Source organism: Hydra vulgaris, chromosome 05 (assembly GCF_038396675.1).
Source record: "Hydra vulgaris chromosome 05, alternate assembly HydraT2T_AEP".
Lineage (NCBI taxonomy): Eukaryota > Metazoa > Cnidaria > Hydrozoa > Anthoathecata > Hydridae > Hydra > Hydra vulgaris.
Window position 1 is genome coordinate 17,232,354 of NC_088924.1, and position 25,914 is coordinate 17,258,267.

The 25,914-nt window shown below is 26.8% G+C and overlaps 1 protein-coding gene and 1 long non-coding RNA gene across 4 annotated transcripts in view; one reads left to right on the forward strand and one right to left on the reverse strand.

Annotated features, from left to right (window-relative positions):
* The first annotated feature begins 10 nt into the window (after positions 1-10).
* On the forward strand, positions 11-24,315 carry LOC136080640 (uncharacterized). The gene is made up of 3 exons (XR_010638570.1): positions 11-148; positions 24,005-24,109; positions 24,192-24,315. It is a non-coding gene; the product is annotated as an uncharacterized LOC136080640 (long non-coding RNA).
* The window catches only part of LOC136080639 (uncharacterized), a 51,382-nt gene continuing 45,534 nt past the window's right edge, over positions 20,067-25,914 (reverse strand). For 2 of the 3 annotated variants that reach the window (XM_065797547.1, XM_065797546.1), the window contains 3 exons: positions 23,261-23,310; positions 20,487-20,717; positions 20,067-20,372 (listed from right to left, as the gene is read on the reverse strand). In XM_065797547.1, coding sequence (XP_065653619.1) covers positions 20,305-20,372; positions 20,487-20,717; positions 23,261-23,310 — 349 coding nt within the window. In that variant the 3' untranslated portion in view covers positions 20,067-20,304. The remainder of the gene's footprint in view (positions 20,373-20,486; positions 20,718-23,260; positions 23,311-25,914) is intronic. The other variant, XM_065797548.1, reaches the window with a different exon arrangement.

Below are 25,914 nucleotides of genomic sequence, written 5' to 3' on the forward strand. Positions count from 1 at the left end.
GTTAAATGGTAATGCGCTAAACAATAACATTAGTATACATCCTGCGCCTCTGGAAATACCACGCTCAACCTGGTTCTTTGGAGTTTAGAGTTAAAAGAGAGTGTCTGATTAAAAAAAAGAACAGTTTTACTTTTGGATTCTTGGGGAGGTAAATTAAGTATAAAGTAAAAAAATTTTATAATATTTTTGTAATGATTGTTGTGTAATATAATATATAGAGTAAAAGCGGGTGAAATGGAATAGTTAAGCGTTTTAATTTATTATTTTTTTTACGGGAAAAAGATTTTTAATACTTTTTTTTCTTTTAAGTTTGTAAATAATTTTGAGGTGCATTTAAATACATAAAAATCAAATAATTTTTTTAAAAAATGCTTTAAGAAACATTTTTTAATAAAAAATTAAAGCTATTTCATTCTAACCTCATATTTAGGGAGAATGAAATATGCAAATCTATGGGTAATTAAAAGAATACTTAGTCAAAAATTGCAACTAATTATAATGATTAAAAAACAACCAGTAATAAAAATTAAAAAAAAAAAAAAAATTAATTAAATAAGAAAATAATTTTATTTATTTAAATTTAATCACCAAAAAGGGCAATTTTATAAAGAGTCCACGAATAAAATATAGCGTTTTTGTATGTATTTGTTTCGTTAACTTTACTTTGCATTATGTTGAACTACTTCGCAAGAAACAGCTCTGAGTGAAGAAATATTGCCAACGGCTCCGATGCTTAATTTATGGTTCTACCGTTTAATGACAAACACAAATTTAATTTTGAAAAAAGATTCTTGAGCAGCGTAAAATGTTATACAAGGATACGATTTAAGTTCAACGCCAGCAAATTTTACTTTCAAATATTTTACGTCCATTTTTCAATAAAATAAAACAAATATTATTACGTGATCGCAAATATTGCGATTCGTAAAAAAAGATATTAACTTTGCATTAAAACTTTATATCATCTTATTTAGAAAAAGAATCTCCACCACATCAAAAAATATTTGCAAAATGTTTATCCAATAAATAAGTAGGAGCAAAAGAACAAACATTGTCATAACTATTTCATTCTATTCCTAATTTCACTCGACTCACTTTTACTTTAAAATATACTTTGTGATTTAAAAAGTTTGTAAATATAATATTAAAACAAAAATTATAATGAAAATAAAAAAAAAGGAAAGTTATTTTTGTATCTCTTTTTTTAGCTTTGGTATAAAAATTTAGATTGCTTTTTTGACTCGCCAGTAAAAATTTAATACGAAACCTTTTTTTAAGACGCATTTTTTCTAAGACAAAATTTCATAATATGCAATAAACAAAAGCTTAAAACCACATTTACTCCCAAATTCAAACCTAAATGTTATATACATCTTCTAATTTTTTACGAATAGACGGGTACATATAGTGTATATTTGGTCTACCGGAAGGTTCTCTTCGTTTTCGGAACAAAACAAAATACAAATTTTGATATCACCTATAAACTATATTGAATAATATAGTTGACAATATTTTCAATGATATCTTGCCATCGAAATGGTAGTTTGAGCAGGAAATTTGGATCTCTAGTTACAGAGGCAAGCGCGCTAAGCACGGGCTGTGCTTAGCGCGCTTGCCTCTGTAACTAGAGATCCGTGGTTCACAACCACCTAAAGGCAAGTTTAATAATATCGTTAAGGAAGGAGGCGTAAATTTTCCTTCTAATTTTCTTCCGCGGTGCTCAATGATAAGACCGTAAGGACTTCTTAAGACACCTAAAATAGTTAAAAAAAAAAAAAATTTAATTACATATTTTCTTTTTGAAAAATGTTGTATTCTTTGATTTCAAAAATTGAACATGTGCACAGTGGGAAATCACATGGCCAAAAATCAAAAAGTGACTTACTTCAATTATTATGCCTTATGGTGGGTTTTGTTACTAACATCCTTTCCTAGAATTCTCCAATTAATGAAATTCTAATTATGACAGGCTTAATAGCTTCTTCAAGTTAGGTTTTTAAAGAGTTTTTGATAAAAATTTTCAAGATACTGGGTTTTAGTAATTTTTTTTTGTTAAATAAATTGCTTATTGAAAAAATTTACAATACATACATTATTGGAAAGGTTGTAAAAGAGACTGTTTAAAATTTAAAAAAAAATTCCTGAAAAAGTTGCTACAACAATTTTTAGCATTAAAAGTAAAAAACTTATCACAAAAGTACTAAATTTTAACTATAATAAAGATTTAAAAGGTTCTTCTAAATTGTATCTTTTCTATATTTTGATATTTTTAGTCTATAGTGTCTATTAACTACCCTAAGAAGTGTGGCTGAAATCATCCGCGATCTTGAGCGCTATATAATTTTGAAAAATTGATGACTTTTTAAACAAGTAAAAACTTCTTCGAATAAAAACATTTTTTTTTTCATTCAATACCAAAAGTAACAAAAAGCTCCTTTAAGGCATAAAAGACTAAAGCAAATTTGTTTTCGTGATATTCTTGAAAGAAAAAAACTGATTTTTTATTTAAGATTTCTTGTGTTTATGGTTTTAAAATACATAATTAATTTAAGGAAAAATAATTCTAAAGTTCATTTTCATTGTCTCACTAATCGATCAAAAGCCACATGAACTTTTAAATGTTGTTAAGAATATTCTCTTTATTTTGTAAATTTATTGCTGTGAACTAATACAATGGAGGAAATCAATTCAAGACAAATTGTCCAATGTTTTCAGGTTTCGAAAAATACTTTTGATAACGTAAATTGCGGGTTTAAATACATTATTACTAGGATTCAAATCAGAAAAGACAAAATAAATTTATTAAGTAAGAGATTGAAACTAACTCTAATTAAAACTTACAACGTATGGTGCACTATGGCATGCATTATATCGAAAAAAAGAAATATTTGATAGTAGAAATTAGGTTTGGCTTCATTTAATTTTCAAAACAATTGATTTAGCTAAATCACTAGATAATTAAGAAAGTTTAATAAACGAATCAGCGAAAAGAAGTTGACCAATAAAAGAATTTGATGAATCGAGTTCTTGCACCAAAAGACGGTTAATAGCAATATATTATTTGATTCAATAACGAGTCCGTCAAAAGATATTGTTAGTGGCACAAAAATTAGCATTTAATAAACGCGACTTCAATTTTGTCAAATTATTTAGTGTTGTTACAAAGAGGCGACGCGAATCGTTATTGCTTTACACTCAGCTAATTATGTTGCAAGAAAAAATTGCGTCTGAAGTAACTTTTTTATATTTCTTGGATAACAAACTTTCAAAAAAGTTTATAAAAATACTCATAAAGAAGCACCGTGCAGATTTCCATCTTCAGGAGTAATTTCCGCTATAAAAAAACGAATACTTACCTTTAAAAACATTCATTGAAGTTACTGAAGCAAAGGCCAAAGTTAAAGTAGAAGATGTTATGGACCACACATCCAAGAGGCTTGTGAAACTAAAGGAAAGAAAATTTTACAACAGTTAGATAATAAAAAAAAACCTTGAAGAATTAATACTAAGTAGTAGTTGGGTATGGACAGAATATCAAGTCACTTAAAATAACATCAACGTTTTAATAATTCCAATTAAAATAATCATCAGGATTCGTATCTATTAGTCACAGCGACATAACCTCTTTGAATATATGTACAATCAGATTCAAACAATTGTTTAGGAATTTTATAATGAATCAGAGTATTAGATGCTGTAGACCAATTATGCTGGAATTTATAAAGGAAAATAAAGAAGTGGTATTAAAAATAAAGAGGAAATTGAAAAAGAAATTCTTTATTCATATCCTGTTAAAGTGTACCCTCCAGGACCTAAGTATGTTTTTATCAACTACAGTTTTGTCTTTTCAATGATTGATGAAACAGTTTTATTTACATCACGGACACTTCTTTGACACAATGTTGTCCGGGTTACAACGCCACATCTAACATGATGAGCAATCTAAAAATTTTGTAAGGAAAGATTTTTTACAGATAAGCAGGCACTGTGCTGTGGCATTTCACCACTAAATGCTTGGATTAGGTTTTTTTGGATTTATTTTACATATTTTATATAGAGTTGAAATAAAAACTTTAAAAGTAAAAACGGTTTCAAAAGATCAATATTTTTGAGAATAAAAACTATTCATGATAGTTGCTTGAAGAACTTGGTATGAGAGTTGATAAACCAAGAGCTGGCGGATCAGGAACTAGTAATACCGGAAATTTATGCCAAAGGGCTTTTTCTAATCCACCAATAATCAACAAAATTTTAGAAATTGATGAAGAAATTATAATCAGATTGCATAACTATTTAATTGCAAATAACTATTTAGTTGCAAAGACCCAATTGATCCGGGAAAAACTGATCAATATTGCAGTGATACTTATGAGAAGTTATTAGAGACATGATTGGTTTAAGTTAAAAGCATCCGTTCACAAAGTATTAACACATGCTGGGGAAATTAATATGAATTCACTAGAAAAAAAGCAGCTGAATCTCGACTCAGAATTTTTAAATTTTATCAAGAACATTATGCAAGGAAAAAAAGCAGAGAAATAAATTTATTTGACATTTTCGTTTTAAGTATACATATTGCTGATCCCCTAATTAGTTCAATCTCATTAATTAAAAGAATATGATCGTAAGAAAAATAAAGAAAAGAAAAATAAGAAAATAATGTGCCTACCGAAAAAAGTTTAATAAAATAATGTGCCTACCGGAAAAAGTTAAAAGTTCATTAGCAGTTTATAGCGGTGATAAAGAAAATTCATCTGATACGGAATCAGATAAAATTAATGACTTAGATGAGTTATATTTAAATGTTGACAACGTTGACGAAAATCTAGAATTATATATATAAAGTTCTAAACTGTATAAATTATGTAATGTATAACTTTATATTGTTTTTATATCTACTATGTAAATTTATTAAATATAAAAAAAAATAATATAATAAAGAATCAAAAAAATTGCAGTGATTTGGTTCAAATCATTGGAGTTTGAAAAAAAATCCCAAAAAAATATCCCAAAAGTTTATCTATTTTTTTTTTTTTTAATAATAGTTTTATTATTATTATTATTTATTAACTAAGAACTAAAAGGGCAGATTTTAATTCTCTTTTAATAATCTGTTAAAGTTCGAAAGATATAACTGTAATAACTATATTAAAGTTTTCACCCTCCCCAAAATGAAGGTTTTGTAAACTTTACGTGATCATAACTTTCAGGAAATAAAAGAGATTTTGATGAAAGTTAAAATCTGTCACTGAATCTAAATTTAGTGTAAGATAGCAGCAAAACTCTTTTTTTGGACTCATTGCGCTCATTGTTTTTTTGAGGGTTGAGGGAGGGGGGAGACGGGGGCTAACTTTATGGAGTATTTATGATCCGGGGTTTTAATCACCGCAACCTTTTTGCAAAACATTATACTTTGACTTAAGCATGAACTTGTAGCATTGAAAAACTATCCATCATTTAAACAATGCCCAAAAGTATCACTAATATATTAAGTTTAAAATACTAATATATCAAGAATAAAAAATCTAACTAGTAACCTCAGCGCTCATGTGTACCTTTCCTACTCCCTCCCCTTTCTTGTTGCGCCTATAAGCTGGTTAGGCTTTTCGTTTAGTTTTAAAAGCTCATAATGTATTGGTTTTTGAATGTTCTACCATATACACAACATTCTCTTATTAAGAGTCAAAGATGGTTTAGATGTGGAAGGGCTAGGTTTTCCGGGTTCACAATATGCCCTTTTTCTTGCAATGTTATTGCAATCCATTTTGCATTCCGAGTTATCAGGTTCTGTTCCGACTTATTTTATGTTGCACCCATCTTGAATATTTCTATGCTAATCCTGATTTTTGAAAATGTTCCAAAATAATTTGTTGAGCTGATTTAAGTGTTACCGCAATCTCGGATGTTGTCAGAAAAGGATCTTGTTTTAACGTGTTTTTTATAATGTCATCGCCAATCATAAGATAAACGCCCAGAATCTGACTGATCCAAAAGGCCAAAATCACCGGTTTGAAATTTTTGGAACCATTTTCTGCATATTCTATTAGAAACAGTACCTTCATCAAACACTTTTAATAAGTTTCTGCAGGCTTCTGTAGCATTTTTACCTTGTTAAAACTCGTATAAAATAGAGTGACGTAAATAAACTTTATCAGTAGCCACTATCGCTTTATAATGAAGACAAGCGTAAATTATCTTTTTTTGAGTTAATTTGCTACGTCTGTATGAATTAAATTTGCTACGTCTGTATGAATATCTTTAACAATAAAAATAATAAGCCGAACATGCGCTAAATAAATGTATGCCAACGCGTCAAATATTGTTTTTATTGAATCGGGCAGAACTTTTCGGTAGACTAATATATCAACTAATGGTTTTGATAGGCGTTAGTTGCAATGCTTTACAACTTTGTACAGCATAATAAACTAATGCAATAATAATACTTGTAGACATCATGACATAGTCACGTTGTTAATTCATTCCTTAAATATACATAAAGCGTTAAACTTATAGAGGCTACTTTTGAAATTTGAGGAAATATACAAACAGAAGATCAGGCTTTTTGGAAAACCTGCAAATACTTAAAAGGCATCATAAAAAGTTTAGAATTAAAAATAAATTCTAGTATAATGTTTATCTAACTGCAAAATACACCTATAATGATATTGGAAACTTTATCCAAAGAACATCTTTTTAAATAAGTTACATCCTGGGATCTCTAGACATATTATGTTGACATTAGTAAAGCGCAAGGTACTTGCGAGCTTAATAGGTGACTTAGTTATGAAAAATATAATGAAAATAATCTTTTTTTTTATCTTGACAATATGGGTTTGTGAAAAATAAATCATGTAGTACGATTTCTAGAAGCTTTAAAATATATCTAATACCAACTTAGCCTTAGTCATCCAGAAGATATCATTTGTTTGGACTAAAGCCAATTCTTTTGATACGTACCTTATTGCAGACTGATTAAAAAAATTAAAAGGGTTTGTCATCATCGGTAAGCTGCTAAAGTTGTCTGAAGTTTTTTCGTAAAGATAAAAGAAAAAAAGTTGATAAGGTATACTACTACCACTACTACCACTACTACCACTACTACTACTACTACTACTACTACTACTACTACTACTACTACTACTACTACTACTACTACTACTACTACTACTACTACTTATTTTTTTCAATCTGGTTTAAGATATTTTTACGATTTTACTGAAACAACTGGTTTTTTCAGTAGTGTATTAGTAGAGTTTTCACTAAACAGCCAAAAACGATCAACTTAAGAGCGCAATTTTTTTTATAATTTGTCTTACAAAATATCTACTAAACTCATTGTCATCCACAGTATCAAATTTTGGAAAATCATTACTTCTAGGAAAAATTTCATCCGATCTTTCAATGTCTCTCAAAACTAACTTGCGACTTTAACTTATCAGTTTTCAATGCGTTTTTTTTTCTGTTTTTTGGTTTATAATTCTAATTTAATTAAGAATCGTGGACCATTTTGGTGGAAAAGCTTTCTAAACATTGTTTCAAAAAGAAAATTACTCTAAATCAGTTTAAAGTTAAACTAAAGTTGCTTTCATTACACACAGACTAAGATTTATCTTGTTTTAAGTGTTTATTTTAAAATAGATCAATAATATAAAACCATCAAAAGCTCTAAATCAACTATAAAAACAATGTAATTAAATATAGTTAACCTAAAGTTTAATTATCCCGTAAATTCAAAAAGAAAATTAAATAAATACTTACATTAATCAATATTATAATTCGCGTTTTTTTCTATTCTTTTTTTTTAAACTTTAGTCCTAATTTTTCTTTCTTTTTTTTTTTTTTTTTGCTTGTTTTTTTTTTGTTTAAGCTTTATCTTTATTTAATATATATAAATATATAAATTTATTTATCAATTGTTAACTGAGGCAATCATATTTTGTTTTTAATATTATCTGTAATCTTATTTCAAAATTTATACCTTATAGTCTAAGGAAAAATTTCGAAAAAGATTTATATTGTTATACGGTGCTCAGCGATAGGATAAAAATAATGTTTTCTTTTTGCTACGGCTAATAGCTTTAGTTGTAAACTTATATACGTTATTTGTTGAACGGCAGAATGTAATTTTCAAAATGATATTAAAAAAAAGAAGATTATTAAAAAAACAATCTATGCAATTTATTCAAAACCATTAGTTTTTATTTCGCCTTGATTTTTGTAATTGAAGTTTTAAAAATTACATTGAAAATAGATCAGTTCATTGTATTTATGCTATTTGAAAAATATTCAAAAATTTGAAACCTTGAGATATTAAAAAGGTTAAAATTCTTTCCACATTAAAAAGGACGCAATAATTTTTAAAAAAGGCCACAATAATGCTTTGTTAAACAAAAAAGAAATCCTAAATAAAAAAACTACAGAAAATTGTAATTGTAAACAAAAAAAACAATGAGTGGAGTTGTTTATCAAAAAATGTGGTATATAAATATGTTGTTTCTTCTAAGATTGTACTTGATAAACAATATATTGGCTTAACTGAGGGTGAATGGAAAAAACGTTTTGCCAATTATAAGCAATCTTTTAAAAATAGAAAGTACTCAAAAGACACCATGCTGTCAAAATATATATGGGAGAAAAAACTGTAAAAAATAAATGAGCTCAAATAACATAGGTCAACTAAAAAAAAATTTTTTTCTGTTGCCGAGCAAACAATTTGTTTTTTGTATAGCATTTCTCATTTTGATTTCAAATATGCAACTCTTTTTTTACCATCACGTCAAGTTGTAAAGATATTTATGTTCAAATCTTAAGTATTTAGGGTAAAGTCCCTAATATTGTCGAAAAAAAAGTTATTCAAAAGTATGTCAACCTGGGTCTCAAAAGAAGCATATTTTCATAGAGATTTTAAAAATGTTATTCATTTGTAATAAAAATAAGTATTTTTTGTATTATTGCTGAATTACATTTTGTTGAAATTTTTTTAAGAGTCTTTAGCATTTTTTTACATAATTTTTTTGTCAATAAATTTTAAGGAAAAATATTTATCTTTTCTAAAATTTTTATGAAAATACGCTACTTTTAAGACCCAGGTTGACATACTTTTGAATAACTTTTTTTTCGACAATATTAGGGACTTTACCCTAAATACTTAAGATTTGAACATAAATATCTTTACAACTTGACGTGATGGTAAAAAAAGAGTTGCATATTTGAAATCAAAATGAGAAATGCTATACAAAAAACAAATTTTTTGCTCGGCACCAGAAAAATTTTTTTTTTGTTGGCCTGTGTAATAGTTACGTTAAATCTCGCTTTTAAAAAATATATTTTAAAAAAAAGCATAAGTAATCATTTCTAAAGAATTCTTTTTATAGTAGTGTCAGCGAAGTTTTATTAATTTGATCATTCATTTCTGATGAGTCTTTATTGATGAAACAGTGTTAAATGACAAAAATTTTTGTTAAGTGATTTTCTACTAATTTATGATTGCTTTAAAACTCTTATTTTACGTGCAATAATCAGGAGCAAAGCCAAAAAAAAAAAAAATTGAAAAAAGGAAAAAAGTATTGAGGTAGTATTTCATTACTTCATAAATCTTTAATCTTGTTGTTTTGTTCTTTTTTGTTGTTGTCGTTGTTGTTTAGGGTAGATTAGGGTAATATTGGTAATATGAGCAAATTTAAACCTTGGTAATATGAGCAATGAACCTTGGTAATATGAGCAATATGCTAAAATGAACCTTGGTAATATGAGCATATGAACCTTGGTAGTATGAGCAAATTTAAAGATTTATAATATGTAAGTGAAGTTAAAGTTGCTTTGTATTTCTCGAATCGACTTTATGTGGTGATAACAGGAATCAGTACAATTAGCGTAAATTTATATGCAGTAATTAGCGGCTATCATCTAATTAAAACGCTGTCAAATTTTTTGCGTTCTTAAAATAATATTATCACGCATGATTAAATTTGTGGCGCAAAATTTTGATGCTAAAATAATGAAACTAATTTTTTAAATGGATCCAGCTAAATTATTTTTTAAATGGATCCAGCTAAATTATTTTTGAAAATATTTCCATTTCAGGTGCTCATATTACCCTATTTTCTGAAATATTTATTGAATAAATGTTTCAGAATTTTGTATGAAATATTAAATAAAAAGATAGTTAAGATAAAAAAATGATTATAAAATACGAAAATAGAAAAAGAAAACAAATAAATAACTATTTATAATTATTATATTTCTATTAAAACAAAATAAAAAAATATTTGCTGAGAAAAAAAATCTTTTGGTTTTGCCATTAAAAAACTCCTCGTCAAATATCTATACATCAAAAATAAATTACCTACTTTAAAGTGTTGCTTAGAGTGCTTGCACTAGTCAAATAGTTATAAAAAATTTTCTCCTGGAAACATTTTGGACATTTTTTCTGAACAAATATTTATTACATATTATTGTTTTGATCTACCGCATTTATTACTGTTTTTTAAAGTCTTTTGTTTGTTAAATAGTTATAAAATTTACGCAAGAAGAAATTTTACTGTGAGCGAACTACGCAGTCTGCGTGGCCGTGTGGTTAGCTTGCAGTGTTTTTAGAGCAAGTGTATTATTTCAAATCAAATCAGAGCACTATTTTTTTTGGGGTGGTCAAACACAAAAAATAAGTTGTCACTTGAATTTTTTTGAAAAATTAAATGTTTTTATTTTTCTTGAAGTGTTTCAAGAATGATTTTTGTTTTCTGCTAACTCATATGTTAAAAAGTATCAAATTTTATACGTCTTAAGATGCTCACAATAAAAATTTTTTTTTTTTTCATTTTCAATTTTCATGATGTTGTAAGCCGAAGATATAGTTTAAATGGCAATTCATAATTTCCGTGAACTAATATGGTATCAAAAGATATTGACTAAACTTATATTAAATCATGAAGAAACATACAAACTATCAATATTCATCAAGAAACACAGTTGTTTTGAAGAGAAACACGAAAAATTGTTACACCAAAAGTTTTAAATAGACTTTTCATCATTGGAATCTTTATAAACCACCAACAAAAACGGACTACCAAAAAAAGATTTTTATAATATTAGTAAGTGTAGTAAACGTCGGATAATCGCATGAGAGCATGCGAATTCAAATTTTGATTCAATTGAAAAATCATTTTTTATAGTCTGAAAAAAATTATATAATCAAAAAGACTTATCTTTGTTCAATGTGTTAACACATGTCATCAAAAATCATAAAGATTCACATCATATGTTTGTTCAGCTGAGATATGACAACGAATAAATTCCAGCTCAAGAAGTTGCTGAAATAACAATAGACGTAGATCTTAGCGTATAAGGCTATAAACAAATGTCATTTTCGCAATTATAACGAACACATCGTCAACGCAATGCTGTTGTATTTGCAGAGCTTCACTAACTTCAGCGACATGTTTGAAGTAGTTCTTTAGCGGATTTACTGAAAAAAAAGTACACTTATCTGTGGGATATCTCCGTTACATGCTTGGAAATAATTACTAGAGTGTCTTTTACATATTTCATACCTCAAGTATTTCATACCTCAAGTATTTCATACCTCAAGTATTTCATACCTCAAGTATTTCGTACCTCAAGTATTTCATACCTCAAGTATTTCATACCTCAAGTATTTCATACCTCAAGTATTTCATACCTCAAGTATTTCATACCTCAAGTATTTCATACCTCAAGTATTTCATACCTCAAGTATTTCATACCTCAAGTATTTCATACCTCTAGTATTTCATACCTCAAGTATTTCATATCTCAAGTATTTCATACCTCAAGTATTTCATACCTCAAGTATTTCATACCTCAAGTATTTCATACCTCAAGTATTTCATACCTCAAGTATTTCATACCTCAAGTATTTCATACCTCAAGTATTTCATACCTCAAGTATTTCATACCTCAAGTATTTCATACCTCAAGTATTTCATACCTCAAGTATTTCATACCTCAAGTATTTCATACCTCAAGTATTTCATACCTCAAGTATTTCATACCTCAAGTATTTCATACCTCAAGTATTTCATACCTCAAGTATTTCATACCTCAAGTATTTCATACCTCAAGTATTTCATACCTCAAGTATTTCATACCTCAAGTATTTCATACCTCAAGTATTTCATACCTCAAGTATTTCATACCTCAAGTATTTCATACCTCAAGTATTTCATACCTCAAGTATTTCATACCTCAAGTATTTCATACCTCAAGTATTTCATACCTCAAGTATTTCATACTCAAGTTCAAAAAATGTAGAGTAAGCAAAGAACAAGACAGCAGACGACAACAAAAAGAAATTCATCCATCAATTAAAGCTTCTATTAAATTAATTTTCCTTTAGTTAGTGGAGCAGGTATCTCTACAACCGGAATAGTTAGCCGAAAAGCTCTGACCTGAACGAACTAAGTAAAGATTAGAGATTTACAAGACAATTAATAAATGACTAAAAAATATCCTAATTGCAATAAGTTGTCAGCAAACATTCGAAATTGTCTGAAATTTAGAAGGTACTTATAAAGATTATTTGGAAGATGAAATAATTGACGTTTAAAATAAGTCAAGGGTGAAAGGAAAAACGGGAAATGTCAGTTTTTGAAAATATTGAGATTTTTTTATTAAATGTTGTGCAAATCTAATTATGAAAAAAATAGAATAAATAAAAATGAATCTGCTAATTTTTGGAGGTGTCATAAGATATTTCACTATATCTTTATTTGCCAGATTCCAAAATAATGTTTGTGTATTAATATGATAAACATGAAATTAGTGTAAGATTGATAAAAAGAATTACTTGTTGGTAGTTATAACTTGTCATCAAGTACTTTTTTTCTATATGTGTAAGACACATAAAAATCAGTTGCATACCTGGTATATATGTATGTGTTACATATATACCTTATTATTAGTATTAGTATTTTTTTTTTTATCGATTTCTATTAAAAGTTAAGTTACATTTTTTTGAAGTGAAGTTGACAACCCTCTTTTTTTTAAAAAAAGACGTTGACAGAATATTTTTAGAGTATAGCTGTACAGAGAAAACCGTTTCAGGTCGACATTTTTTTTTTTTCAAATAAATTATTTTCGTTACGATGTATACAGCGTATCAAAGAATTTGTTTAATACGCTTTTAAATTGCTTTGCTTTATAAGGAACGCCCTAGTTTTTTTATGACGTTTTATCTAAAACAAAGCTGATTTATGACAATAAAAAACTTTTATTACAATTAAGTGATACATATTTACTATGTAGGGGCCATATTCTCATCTCTCCGTTAAGCTTAACAGAGCGTTAGACAAAAATTTCTTTTTAGCTGTTGTCGTTATAGCTGTTTCGTCAACAGTTGTCGTATAGCAGTTACTGATGTACATTATGAAAAAACTTAATGCGAAGTTACGAGAAATTTTGCGAAAAAATAGGAATCAGAGCTATCAACTGTTGAGTAACTTAACTTATAAAAAAGTATTCTAAACACTTTTCGATTTATGTTATCGTATACAATACAAAAAATACCCGCTATATTTTTAAAAAAACGACGCTGTTATAATTACCTTTATTATCGTTATGTCTTTTTCTTACTAGTTACACATTTAACCGAGAATTTAACATAACGGGTAATTCCGGTTATATTCAACGTATAATTCATATGAAAAAAAAGAAGATATTTGTGGTTATGAATTTTACATACGAATTATACATTGAACATAGCGGTAATTACCCGTTATAAAATACAAAATCTGGCATTACATTACGGTTATGTGGGGGGACGCGGTATGCTTCCCCCCTTCCCCATCAGAATCTGAAAGTCCTAAAATATCTTAGAAATGGAGAACCTTTTTTTTTTTATTCTAGAGAAGCAAATGAGGTGCAAAATATAAAAATATCTCAACACTCGCGTCAAAAACTGCGTGATGTAATTTGCGGATGACCCCTAACTTTTAAAGTTAAAACTAAATAATAACATCAGATACATAACTTTTAAAGTTAAAACTAAATAATAACATCAGCTACATAACTTTTAAAGTTAAAACTAAATAATAACATTAGCTACGTAACATTTAAAGTTAAAACTAAATAATAACATCAACTACATAACGGTGAAAAGTAAAAAAAAGAAGTTTTATAAAGAAAAAATAAATCAAAAAACTTTTTGATAATTAAAGTTTAAAGAATAAGTGTATAAACGAGAATAAAGGGTTTAAATAAATAAAAATAAAAAACAAGAAAAAAAAACCGAAACAAATAAAAACAAAGTTTTTAAAAGAAAAAAGTCTTCGAAAACGGAAAATCATAAAAATGAAGGTAAAAATTTTCTCCCGCCAATATTTTATGGAAAGAAAAGAAAAAGAACAATTTTAATTAATTTTGTACATTGTTTATATGTCGTGTATTTATGAATATAAATTATGTTGAATGTATTTATTTTTTTGCTTTTTTTCTCTGTCAATTTAATTCTTGTTGCTTTTTCTATATCTTGATATCGACTTTTGTTTAACTAATCCATGTAATGCATAATATAGGCTTTAATATTGTATGTAGTAGTGTATGTATTTACTTTTTTAATTTAAGTTTGCCTTTATTTTGCTTTTTTATATTTTTCTGCGAAAAATTTTTTCTCTTACTGAACTTATGTGATTAAAATATTTGCTTTCACATTTTTTTCTCACTCATCTTATCTCATCCTTTCATTCTCTCTTTTTTTTTTTTTTTTTACCTTAGCCTTACTCCTTTTTATTTTTGTTCTGAATCCAACTTTTTTTAACATTATTGTTCATATTACTTCTTTTTTTATTACTTGTATTAATGTTACTTTCTTTATTATTTCCTTGTTTTTATTTTATTTTATTTGTTTATTTTAATAAGGTGTCACTCCATTGACTAATTTTTAACTACATGAGTGACACCGAACCTAATTTTGTAAATTATAATTAAATTTGTAATTTTTGATTTTATGGTTATATAAATGAATAAGCATTGATTGATTGATTGTATTTAAAGTATAAAATTTAATACGAGTAATTTCAAACATTATTTCCGTGCCAACAAATAATGTAAAAAAGTATATAAATGATTTATAAATAATTGAATATTTTTATAAGGTTATATAAAAAATTGAATATTTTTATATCAAATTCTTTATTATATAACGCCACTAACTCATTTTAAAAAGTACTCTATTTTGTGAAAGCTATTAAAGTTTTACTGCTTTATTACGTTGAACAAAATCAGTTCCTTAAAAATCCAGCGTATGTAAGTCTGTATGTATATTTCACTAATTATTTTGAGTAAGTTAGGGCATTTTGGGTCTGAAACATCATAATTTCTACTACAAAAATAAAGTTATGAAGAAATAGGCAAAAAAAGGTGCCCTTTTCTTCATAATTTATTTAAATAGACATTTGAGAATATTATCTAAAAAATAGGTTGAGTTTCGCGGGCTACCAACTTTCTTGAAAAATTAGATAAGTGTAAAAACTAATTTCTTGTACAACATTTCTATAAAATTTAATATAAAAGTTAAAAAGCTAGTAAAACGTTTCACTTAAAAATTAAACAAATAACATGGAATGTATAATCCAAACATTTTTTTCATTAATTATCAATGTTTGTAAACAATATTTTTTGCGTAAAAATAGTTTTTTTATTTATTAAAATGCATAGCAATACAAATAGATTATGTTTATTAATGTCTTTTGAAAACAATTTTTTAATAAATAGAGGCGTTGAGGCATTGACAACAAGTTGTTTTGTCTAGTATAGCGGTATTTTGTTAGAGTTTTTTGCAAGAGATAATTCTGAAAAATACCTTTTTTGTTTTAGTTTAGCTGAATGTTATTTCTAATTTTTTTTTAACATTTTAATTACCACAAATTGCCTAAATAACATCAGATTTGCTCTCTCGATGTCTGTTATGACTATCATTGAGATTGATCAAGTCTTTGTTGCTAGAAAAGTCTTCATTCTTGGATAGTAACTCGCTGAAAAATAGTGTTTTGTTTCTGGCTGTTTATCATGGTCAAAATGCTGATCTGTTTCCCTTTCTATATACTGCTTTTGATTTAGTAATTCAATAACGGCCAGTTAAACACCATTGGTAAAACATAATCTTTTTTCATCACACATACTCTGATATTAATAAAAAATATATCATTTATAATTTTTATTAACAATAATATCATTTTGCAAATAAGTTTCATGCTCTGCATGCTTTTTTTCTTAACATACTTATCATAAGATATTGACGTTTTTTACTAAAACGGCATTTAACGTTGGACAAAATTCCATAAATGGGTGTTCATGGTCGTAAAAACCTTATTATAACTGGGGTAGGGGGAAGCTATGACGAGGAAGTGGGCAAGCAATTTGTCTTTTTAGAGTAAAACTTTTCAACATTCAATGGTCATAAATATATTTTATGTATAGAGCGATATAGCACGTTTTTAGGGTTCCGTTAATTTACTTTTAAGTGTCAAATAACCAGCATCTGTACATGTATTGTTCATATCGTAACTATTTTCAAATAAAAAAGAAGAAAAACTTCAAACGTTTATATGGGAGATCTTTTATCTACGAGCCCATGCATGTTATTCATGGAATGCACATTGCTTAAATATTATAAATACACATTATAAAATATAACGCTAACATAACAGTTACATAACGGTTGAATATATATATATATATATATATATATATATATATATATATATATATATATATATATATATATATATATATATATATATATATATATATATATTAGGGTGTCCAAAGAAACAACATTTTTGAAAAATACATGCAGAGACCCACTCAATGTGTTCTATCTAATACAAAAACATTAGATTTAAAATTTTTTTGAATAAAAAATATTTTAAGGGGTCCCTCAAGACCCTCGAATATTTAATGGGTCCCTAATATTTTCAAAAAAAAAATTTTCAAAAATATGTCAACCTGGTACTCAAATGAAGCGAAATTATATAAAAATTTCAAAAATAATATAGATATCTATTATAGAATAATTATTTTTGATTTTATAACATGAAAAATTACGTTTTTTAACAAAAACCAGGAAAATGCATTTTTTATGTATTTTTATGACAATTTTGATAAATAAGTTAATATTTTTCCAAATTAAATATTATTTTTGAAATTTTTATATAATAGTGAGGAAAATAACAAGCAAGATTCAATCAATTACTCTTATAATTTGTTAACTAAAAATCATTATTCTAAGAAAAAACCAATTTAAGATATTTAAAATTAAAAAAAAAAGTTAAAATATTAAAACAAAATTTTATTTCATTTCTAAAGACTTGTTATCACTCCTCAATGTAAAAGCAGTATAATTTTATAAAAGCAATAGTCTAAACTTATAAAAGTTTTTTAAAAGCTATATTTAACAACTTAAATTCTATACAGAAATTAATATTCATGTTTGGCAAATTGAAAAACTTTAAAATTATAAGTATTTTATAAAATGCAAGACCTAATAATAGTAACGTAATTTCAAATTTCAATAATAATATCAATTGGAAGATTGAATCAATTTAAGTCATTATAAACTTGCAGCATCATCTCTTTCTTTATCTTGATCAACTTCACCTTTTTATTTTGCTCTATTTTGTTTCCAATATTAGTTTAATTTATTTTGCTATATTTTTAATTTTTTAACTATTTTTTTGATTGCAAAACTATATTTAATTATTACGGGATTGTTAGTTCTAAATAAACTTTTAGTTTACCGCTTTATCTTTTGAACACCGTTCCCAAACTTTTGCATTTAAAGAACTTTTATTGCTTTGAGTTTTTTTCATAAAGGCATCTTTCTAACGTTTTTCCATCAGGTAAATCAATTAATAATGGCTTGATTATGTCCCTAATTACAACAGGCTGTCCTGGGTTTTTTTCATGCACTTATGTGCCAATGACGTAAGAGCTTTCCGAGTTTATGTGGGAAATTAAATAAAAAGGAATATTCAAATGCTATTATAACATGGAGAATTATAAATAAAGCGAAACCTTTTAAACCCAGCGGAAATTCTGCAACCTTTGCTTGACTGAAAAGTACTTCATAACAACATCAAAACTGAATTTGTTAAACAAAAGAAATGAGCTGATATAAAAATATTTTGTAAATAACTCTAACGTTATCAAAACGGACACTGTATAGTATTTTTGTAATTAATTTTTTTTGTAATTAAGTTTTTTTGTCGTTAAGATTATTTGTAACATCAAATGTTAGCTATAGACGTAAAATTCGTAGTCAATTTTTTGTAATCCCATAAAGTTTTAGTATGTTTTTTACTTTTTTTTATTTCAATATCATTACATTTTAAAGGTCACGATGAGTTTCGCTAGTTTTGAAACTTAAAAAAAGAACTGTTTTCAGATTTAAATTTGCTCAACGTTTCGTATTAGCAGTTGTGTCTCCCAGACTCCTAGATTTTAATAAATGCTAGAAAAATCTGAAGAAGATCTATACAAAAAAAAAATTTATTTAAAAAGGCACTGAAAAAAAAAAATATTTAAATTTTATAGAAAAAAAACAACTTCATTTCTATTTGCATATTTATTATATTGATTGTTAATCGAAAAAGTTAGTTTTTTCAAAATATGACTAAAAATGTGCCAATATAATTATGCGGCTATAAAATTTTAGAAATTATGATTACCAAAAATACTGGGAAACTTGCAAAACCTAAATGATCTTTGAAAACATCAAGAACCACTTTACGTAAAAAATTTTTTGTATAATTATTTTAAAAACAATTTCATTTCTGCAAAATCTTATTGTTTGTGGTTATATGGTTTTGTTACACACAATATGGTTTGTTACACTCAAGTCGAAATATTTTTTGAAAATTTTTATTACAGTAAAGCCGGAGAAGCCTACAAATTAGGCTGTGTGAGAGATACTCTCAATTATGGTGGCGGTAACGTGATGGTATGGGGTTCAATGGTTTGGAAGGGTATCGGAACACTCTAATTTATTGATACTATATTGGATAAGGTGCAATACAGAAACATATTAAAGTAAAATTTGAAGTCATCTGCTCGAAAACTTCGGCTAGGATCTGGGATTTATATTTCAGCAAGATAATGATCCCATGCATAGTGCCACTAAAACCAAGGAGTGGCTTGCTGAAAATAATGTTGAGGTCTTGGAATGGTCCGCACAATACTGGACCTTATTCCCATTGAACATTTGTGGGAAATTTTAGATTGAAAAATTGGAGATTGGTTATTTTCCAAAAAAGATAACCTCAAAGTTGCAATTGTAGAAGCCTGCAAAAAGATTCAACTGGTACAAACAAAATTTTTAGTCTAATCAATGTCTAGACGTCTAGAAGCTGTAATCCAAGCAAAGGGAGGCCCAACAAAGTATTAAAATAGTTGTTTTGTTATAAAATAATTAATTTTGAATCAAATAATGTGTTTGGTCGAATATTTTTTTGACAATAAAAAAACAACCTAAGTTCCTTTATTTTAAGACTAAAAATTTTGTGATTTATATTTTACATTAAAATAAATAAAGTCTATTTAAAAACATGTTGTTTTATTTTTATTAATATTGAGTTTACCAAAAAAAATCTAAGTTTATGAAAATACAGCACTTTTTTTTGGAAAAATATTTTAAAAAAATGTTTGGTCGGATAATTTTTTGAGACACTGTACATGCATACATAAACATACATACATACATATGTACATATATGTGTATATATATATATATGTATATATATATATATATATATATATATATATATATATATATATATATATATATATATATATATATATATATATATTATATATATATATATATATATATATATATATTTATTGAGGGTTAAGAAGCAATATAAATAAAAATAACGCGAAATAAATTTAGATTAATAATGAATTTTTGCATATTGCAATTTAGAATAAGTAAAAAAATGTATCAAGCTACGGAATGTCAAATAAATGACTATTAAACCACATTACGTTCACCTCGAATGTTAATGGAATTGCTATTTTTCAGAAACTACGTCAAATTTTTGCCAATCAAGTAGTAATTTCTTGGTATGAAATGCAAAATACAAAGTTCGAACAACTTTTTTAAAAAGCATTTTAGATTTTATAAAACAATTATTTATTATTTAATTGTTTACTCCACAAATTTGCAACTTAGTTGCTAAAAATAATGTAGCATAAGCATATAAATTCCACGATTATCTTTTCTTGTTTCAGTTTGGAGTTGAAAGCGTTTTTGCTCAGAATGTTTATTAAAAACTATGGCCATTTTACTTTAAGTGCCCAGTCTTTTTCGCGTTTACGTATAAAAAGTCCTTCCGAAGAGCCTAGATAAAAAAAATTAGTTTAACTAAAATATATTAAAAAAATATGAATATATAAAATTTCATTTAACTAAAACATTAAAAAACAATAAAAATAAAAGGAAAAATCTTTCTCACTTAGCCATTGCTCTGATCCTAAAGAAAAACTTTGGGCTACGTTGTTTTCTAGGTTTTTCCAACTAAACCGTTCAAATTTTGTAGCTTCAAGAAAATTATCATTTGTTAGTGCAAGCCATTTTTTGTGTATTTTATCAAGCATCAAGTAAGTTTTTTGATTGCGATGTATTCCATACAAAACTTTTGTTATAGAATGATAACCAATAATAGAACCAACGAGGATATCTAGTCCTAAAAAGAGTATAAATATACACACTTATATATACATATATAAGTGTGTATATTTATATATATATATATATATATATATATATATATATATATATATATATAAATATATATATTTACATACATATATATATATATATATAAATATATATATATATATATATATATACATATATATATATATATATATATATTCATATATATATATATATATATATATATATATATATATATATATATATATATATATATATATACAGTATTGGACGAAACATTTGCAACCAACATCGAACAATGCTAATAAGTGTTCCTAATTTTACATGTTTTAAAAACGAAACAAACTATACTACGACAGCAAACAGTTTAGGAGTCTGGAGTCATAGCATGCCATTACATGAGCAATCAGCTGACAGGTGACAGCACACAGGCAGAATTTCGTTGACAAGTGCCATTTTGCAGCGGACAAAACAAGTGCAGTTTTTTTGGTTTGTTTCATTTTCTTAAGTCTGGTCCGTGTCAACGTCACGGAAGTTTTTTAATAATTAAAGGAAGTATCCTGAAGTTTCCAGAAGCATCCAAAAGTTTCCAGAAGAAGCATCTGGAAGCATCCAGACGCATCCAGAAATATCCAGAAACATTCAGAAGCATCCAGACGCATCCAGAAGCTTCCAGAAGCTTCCAGAAGCTTCCAGAAGCATTGAAAAGAAGCATCTAGAATCTTCCAGCACATGTTCACACAGGTTCATTTTACTATATAGGAGACATGTAAATCGACATGTAATTCAGTCAGTATATGGAAGTCAATCAGTCAGTATTATTAAGAAAGTTTATCGAAGTGAGTTTTATCAAAGTGTTTTCTCGAAGAACATCAATACAAGAAGTGAAATACAACAAGTGTTTCATTACATCAATACAGTCCACATCCAACCAAGACGTTATGTTCCACAGAGCATTATTGTATCATCACAAAGTAAATGTAACACGGTAAGCCTTGAGAAGCGTGATTATTTATTTATTTTTATGACTTCAAGTGCAAAAATGGCTCCCGACAGTCTTGGATTGGAACTAAGAAAGAAAATTATTGGCGATTACATAAGTGGAATGTCACAAAAAAGTATTTGTGATAAATATCGCGTGAAAAAATGGACCGTATTAAAACTATGTTCCAAATATCGTTCTACGGGCAAGTTGGCAGCAGATAACAAAGGTGGAAGACCGCGTTCCACCACTAGAGAGAATTCTATGATTGTCAGATCCATCAAGAAGGATTCCTGGATATCATCAGTCGAGATACAAAAGCAATTAGAGCTGCCTGTATCGGACCGAACAATCAGACGACGTGCTGTTGAAGCCGGATTGTTTTCTCGACGCCCTGCAAAGAAACCGCTGATTTCACTAAAAAACCAGAAGAAAAGACTCCTGTTTGCTACATCTCATATTAACTGGAATGTGCAGAAATGGCGAACTGTCGTGTTCAGTGATGAATCAAAGTTCGACATCATTGGGAGCGATGGCATTTGCCGTGTACGTCGACCGGCCGGAAAACGCCTCGATTTACGTTATTGCCATAAAACCGTGAAGCATGGTGGAGGCAATGTAATGGTCTGGGGGTGTTTTTCTGCTAACGGTCTAGGTCCAATATATCGAAACGATGGAATAATGGACCGTTTCATGTATAAAAATATCCTGAAAGATGTTATGTTACCTCATGCTGAATGGAATATGCCAATAACTTGGGTTTTTCAGCAATACAACGATCCGAAACACACTGCAAAAGTAGTCAAGCAGTGGTTTCAAGACAATCACCTATCGGTGATGGATTGGCCGCCTCAATCTCTGGATCTCAACCCTATCGAGAACCTGTGGGAGATCGTCAATCGCAGAATTAATCGTGAAGGTGTTCGTAATAAGGATCAACTGTTTGAGCAAATCCAAAAGGCCTGGGCAGCATTTCCATAAAGTTAAAATTGATCACCTGATCGAATCTATGCCTCGAAGATGTAAGGCTGTAATCGACAACAAAGGATTCGCCAAGAAATATTGATAGCGAAATACAGCTTGGTCAACATTTTGTCGCGTTGCACTTGTTTTGTCGAGAAGGAAATCAATTTTTTTTAATACTTTTGATTAATTTATTAATTTTCGTGTTCAAATAATAACTTTGTGATGAATAAAACTTGAAGAACTTTGTCTCTAAACAGTTACATAGTCATTTCTCTAAATTGAAAAAATGCAGCACTTTTATATAAAGAAACTAAATTAGCATTATTTGGTTGCACTCGTTTTGTCCGATTCTGTATATATATATATATATATATATATATATATATATATATATATATATATATATATATATATATATATATATATATATATACATATATATATATATATATATATATATATATATATATATATATATATATATATATATATATATATATATATATATATATGTATATGTATATACATTTAAACAAATTTATTTTCTAATAACACATTAAATTATGCATTTACCATAAATAAACTATTTTTATTTTTCTTACCTTTCCATAAACGGCCATCATTTTTAGAGTAGTAACAAGCAGTTTTAGCACTAAAGTATATATATATATATATATATATATATATATATATATATATATATATATATATATATATATATATATATATATATATATATATATATATATATATATATATATAAATATAAATATATATATATATATACATATATATATATATATATATATATATATATATATATATATATATATATTTAAATATATATACATATATATATGTATATATATGTTTATGTATATATATATATATATATATATATATATATATATGTATATATATAAATATATATATATATGTATATATATATATATATATATGTTTATGCATATATATATATGTGTATGTATATATATATATGTAAATATATATATATATATATAATATATATATATATATGTATATATATATATATATATATATATATATGTATATATATGTATATATATATAGGTTGTGTTTGTGTGTGTGTGTGTGGGTGTGTGTGTGTGTGTGTGTGTGTGTGTGTGTGTGTGTGTGTGTGTGTGTGTGTGTGTGTGTGTGTGTGTGTGTGTGTGTTTGTGTGTGATATAAAAGGAATATTTTATTTTACTAAAAGATGACTTAACTCAAATGTTAAAAGTTATTGTCGTTCTGCAAATAATAAATTAATATTCACCTAACTAAAACTTCTAAATTCATTTTTTCAAAAGATCCTATTCCTTTAGAGTTCAAATCGTTCGTGGTCTATATTTTCGTATGCGCAGGATAAAACTTCAGTTATTTAAGCCAAACTACTTGCTATCTCAAGACATTCTGAACATTACAAAGCGGTAAAATCTCATATCTATATGCATTTCAATGCTAATGAAAATTGTTTCATGAAAATAAATGATAAGTGGTTTTCTGTTTTAGATTTTAGAGTTAAAACTTAAAGAAGGTATGTTCATAGAATAGTTAAAGCCTGGTATAAATAAACAAGTTAACCATGTTCAAATGACACTTTCTGTTGAGCCACTACTTTCTATGCATACTGAATATGTTTTTAAACTATTCTTTTGTTAATTTCTATTTCTTTAGTGTAAGATGTTTAACTTTTTAACTGATTATATTGTATTATTTTAATTGTATTATTATTAATTTTTACAAGAATAATTACATTTTGTATTACTGCTTATTTTTTTTTACGCCTTTCCAGGTATTTTAACAAATTTTTAAATATTTAATTTTATCTGAAGATGAAGTCGAAACATGTATTATTTCTTATTAATAAAATGGTTTAACACATTGAAATATCTGTCTAGTTTATGAAAATATTATTCAGTCATTTTATTTTTACAAAAATTTAAGAGAGAGTTGTAAATATTTGTTTAATGTATATTTTATATTATTTACATAATTACTTTAATATATACTCCTACACGTATATTGTGTACACGTACTTTTGTATGTATGTGTTTATACTTATATATTTTATTTATCTTAATAGGTAAAATCATTCGATTAAACAAGTATTATTCGTGTTTGTTTTACTTGTGGCTTGATAATTTATCATATAAGAACGGGAAAAAGTTATTAGCAAAATATATTTCCATAATCAACTGAAATATTTGAATAAAAAAAATTCTTAAAAATCATACAAATATATATTTGTATATCTGCTTAATCTCGATGCAAAGACAACGTTGATTCATTTTATATAGTTAAACGTTATTCCAATGTATATAGAGCAACGTTGATCCTATGTATATAATCCAACTTTAATTCATTCACATTGGATTTACGTTACATTGTAAACATTGGATCAAAGTTAGTCCATATACATTGGATCAATATGGGGTTATACACATTTTTTCAAAGATGATCCATATACAATAGATAAACGTTGATCCCTATATATTAGATCAACGCTGGCTTCAGATCGGAAAAACAACCAACTTTTGCGATGTTTTTACATACGTTGAACCAATGCAATTTTCCAAACTATTGTTAATCACATCGTTACTTTGTTTTCATTAACACAAATACGATAAAACTAACATTGGACTAACGTTGTATTTGCATCGGAGAAAACAGCTAACGTTCGTGATATATTTACATACGTTGGCCCGACTTAAGTGTGCTAGCTGGGAAATATATGTTTAAATATAATTTTACTATCTATCTTGTAAAAAGGAATCAACGTTAATCCAATGTATATGGATCAACGTTGACCAAATGTTTATAACCCAATGTTAATTTAATATGTATGGACTAACATTTGATTATATACATTGGATTAACATTACTCTATATACATTGGAATAACGTTGGATTATATACAGTGTATCAACGTTGAGTTTGCATCGAGAAAAAGCAGATATATAAATATATATTTGAATAATTTATAAAAATTATTTTTCATCCGAATAATTCAGTTGATTAAGGAAATGTATTTTGTTAGTATATTTTTCTTTTTCTTATAAAAAGAACTATTAGGCCAAAAGCAAAACAAACTTGATTAATGGGTGTCTGATCAGAAGCAGGCTCATTTTTATAATAAATTCTAACAAACGTCATCAGCAATAATGACTACGTTTATACTCATACATCAGATAGGTGATTTAATTAATAGTAGATATTGCACATTCTAACATCT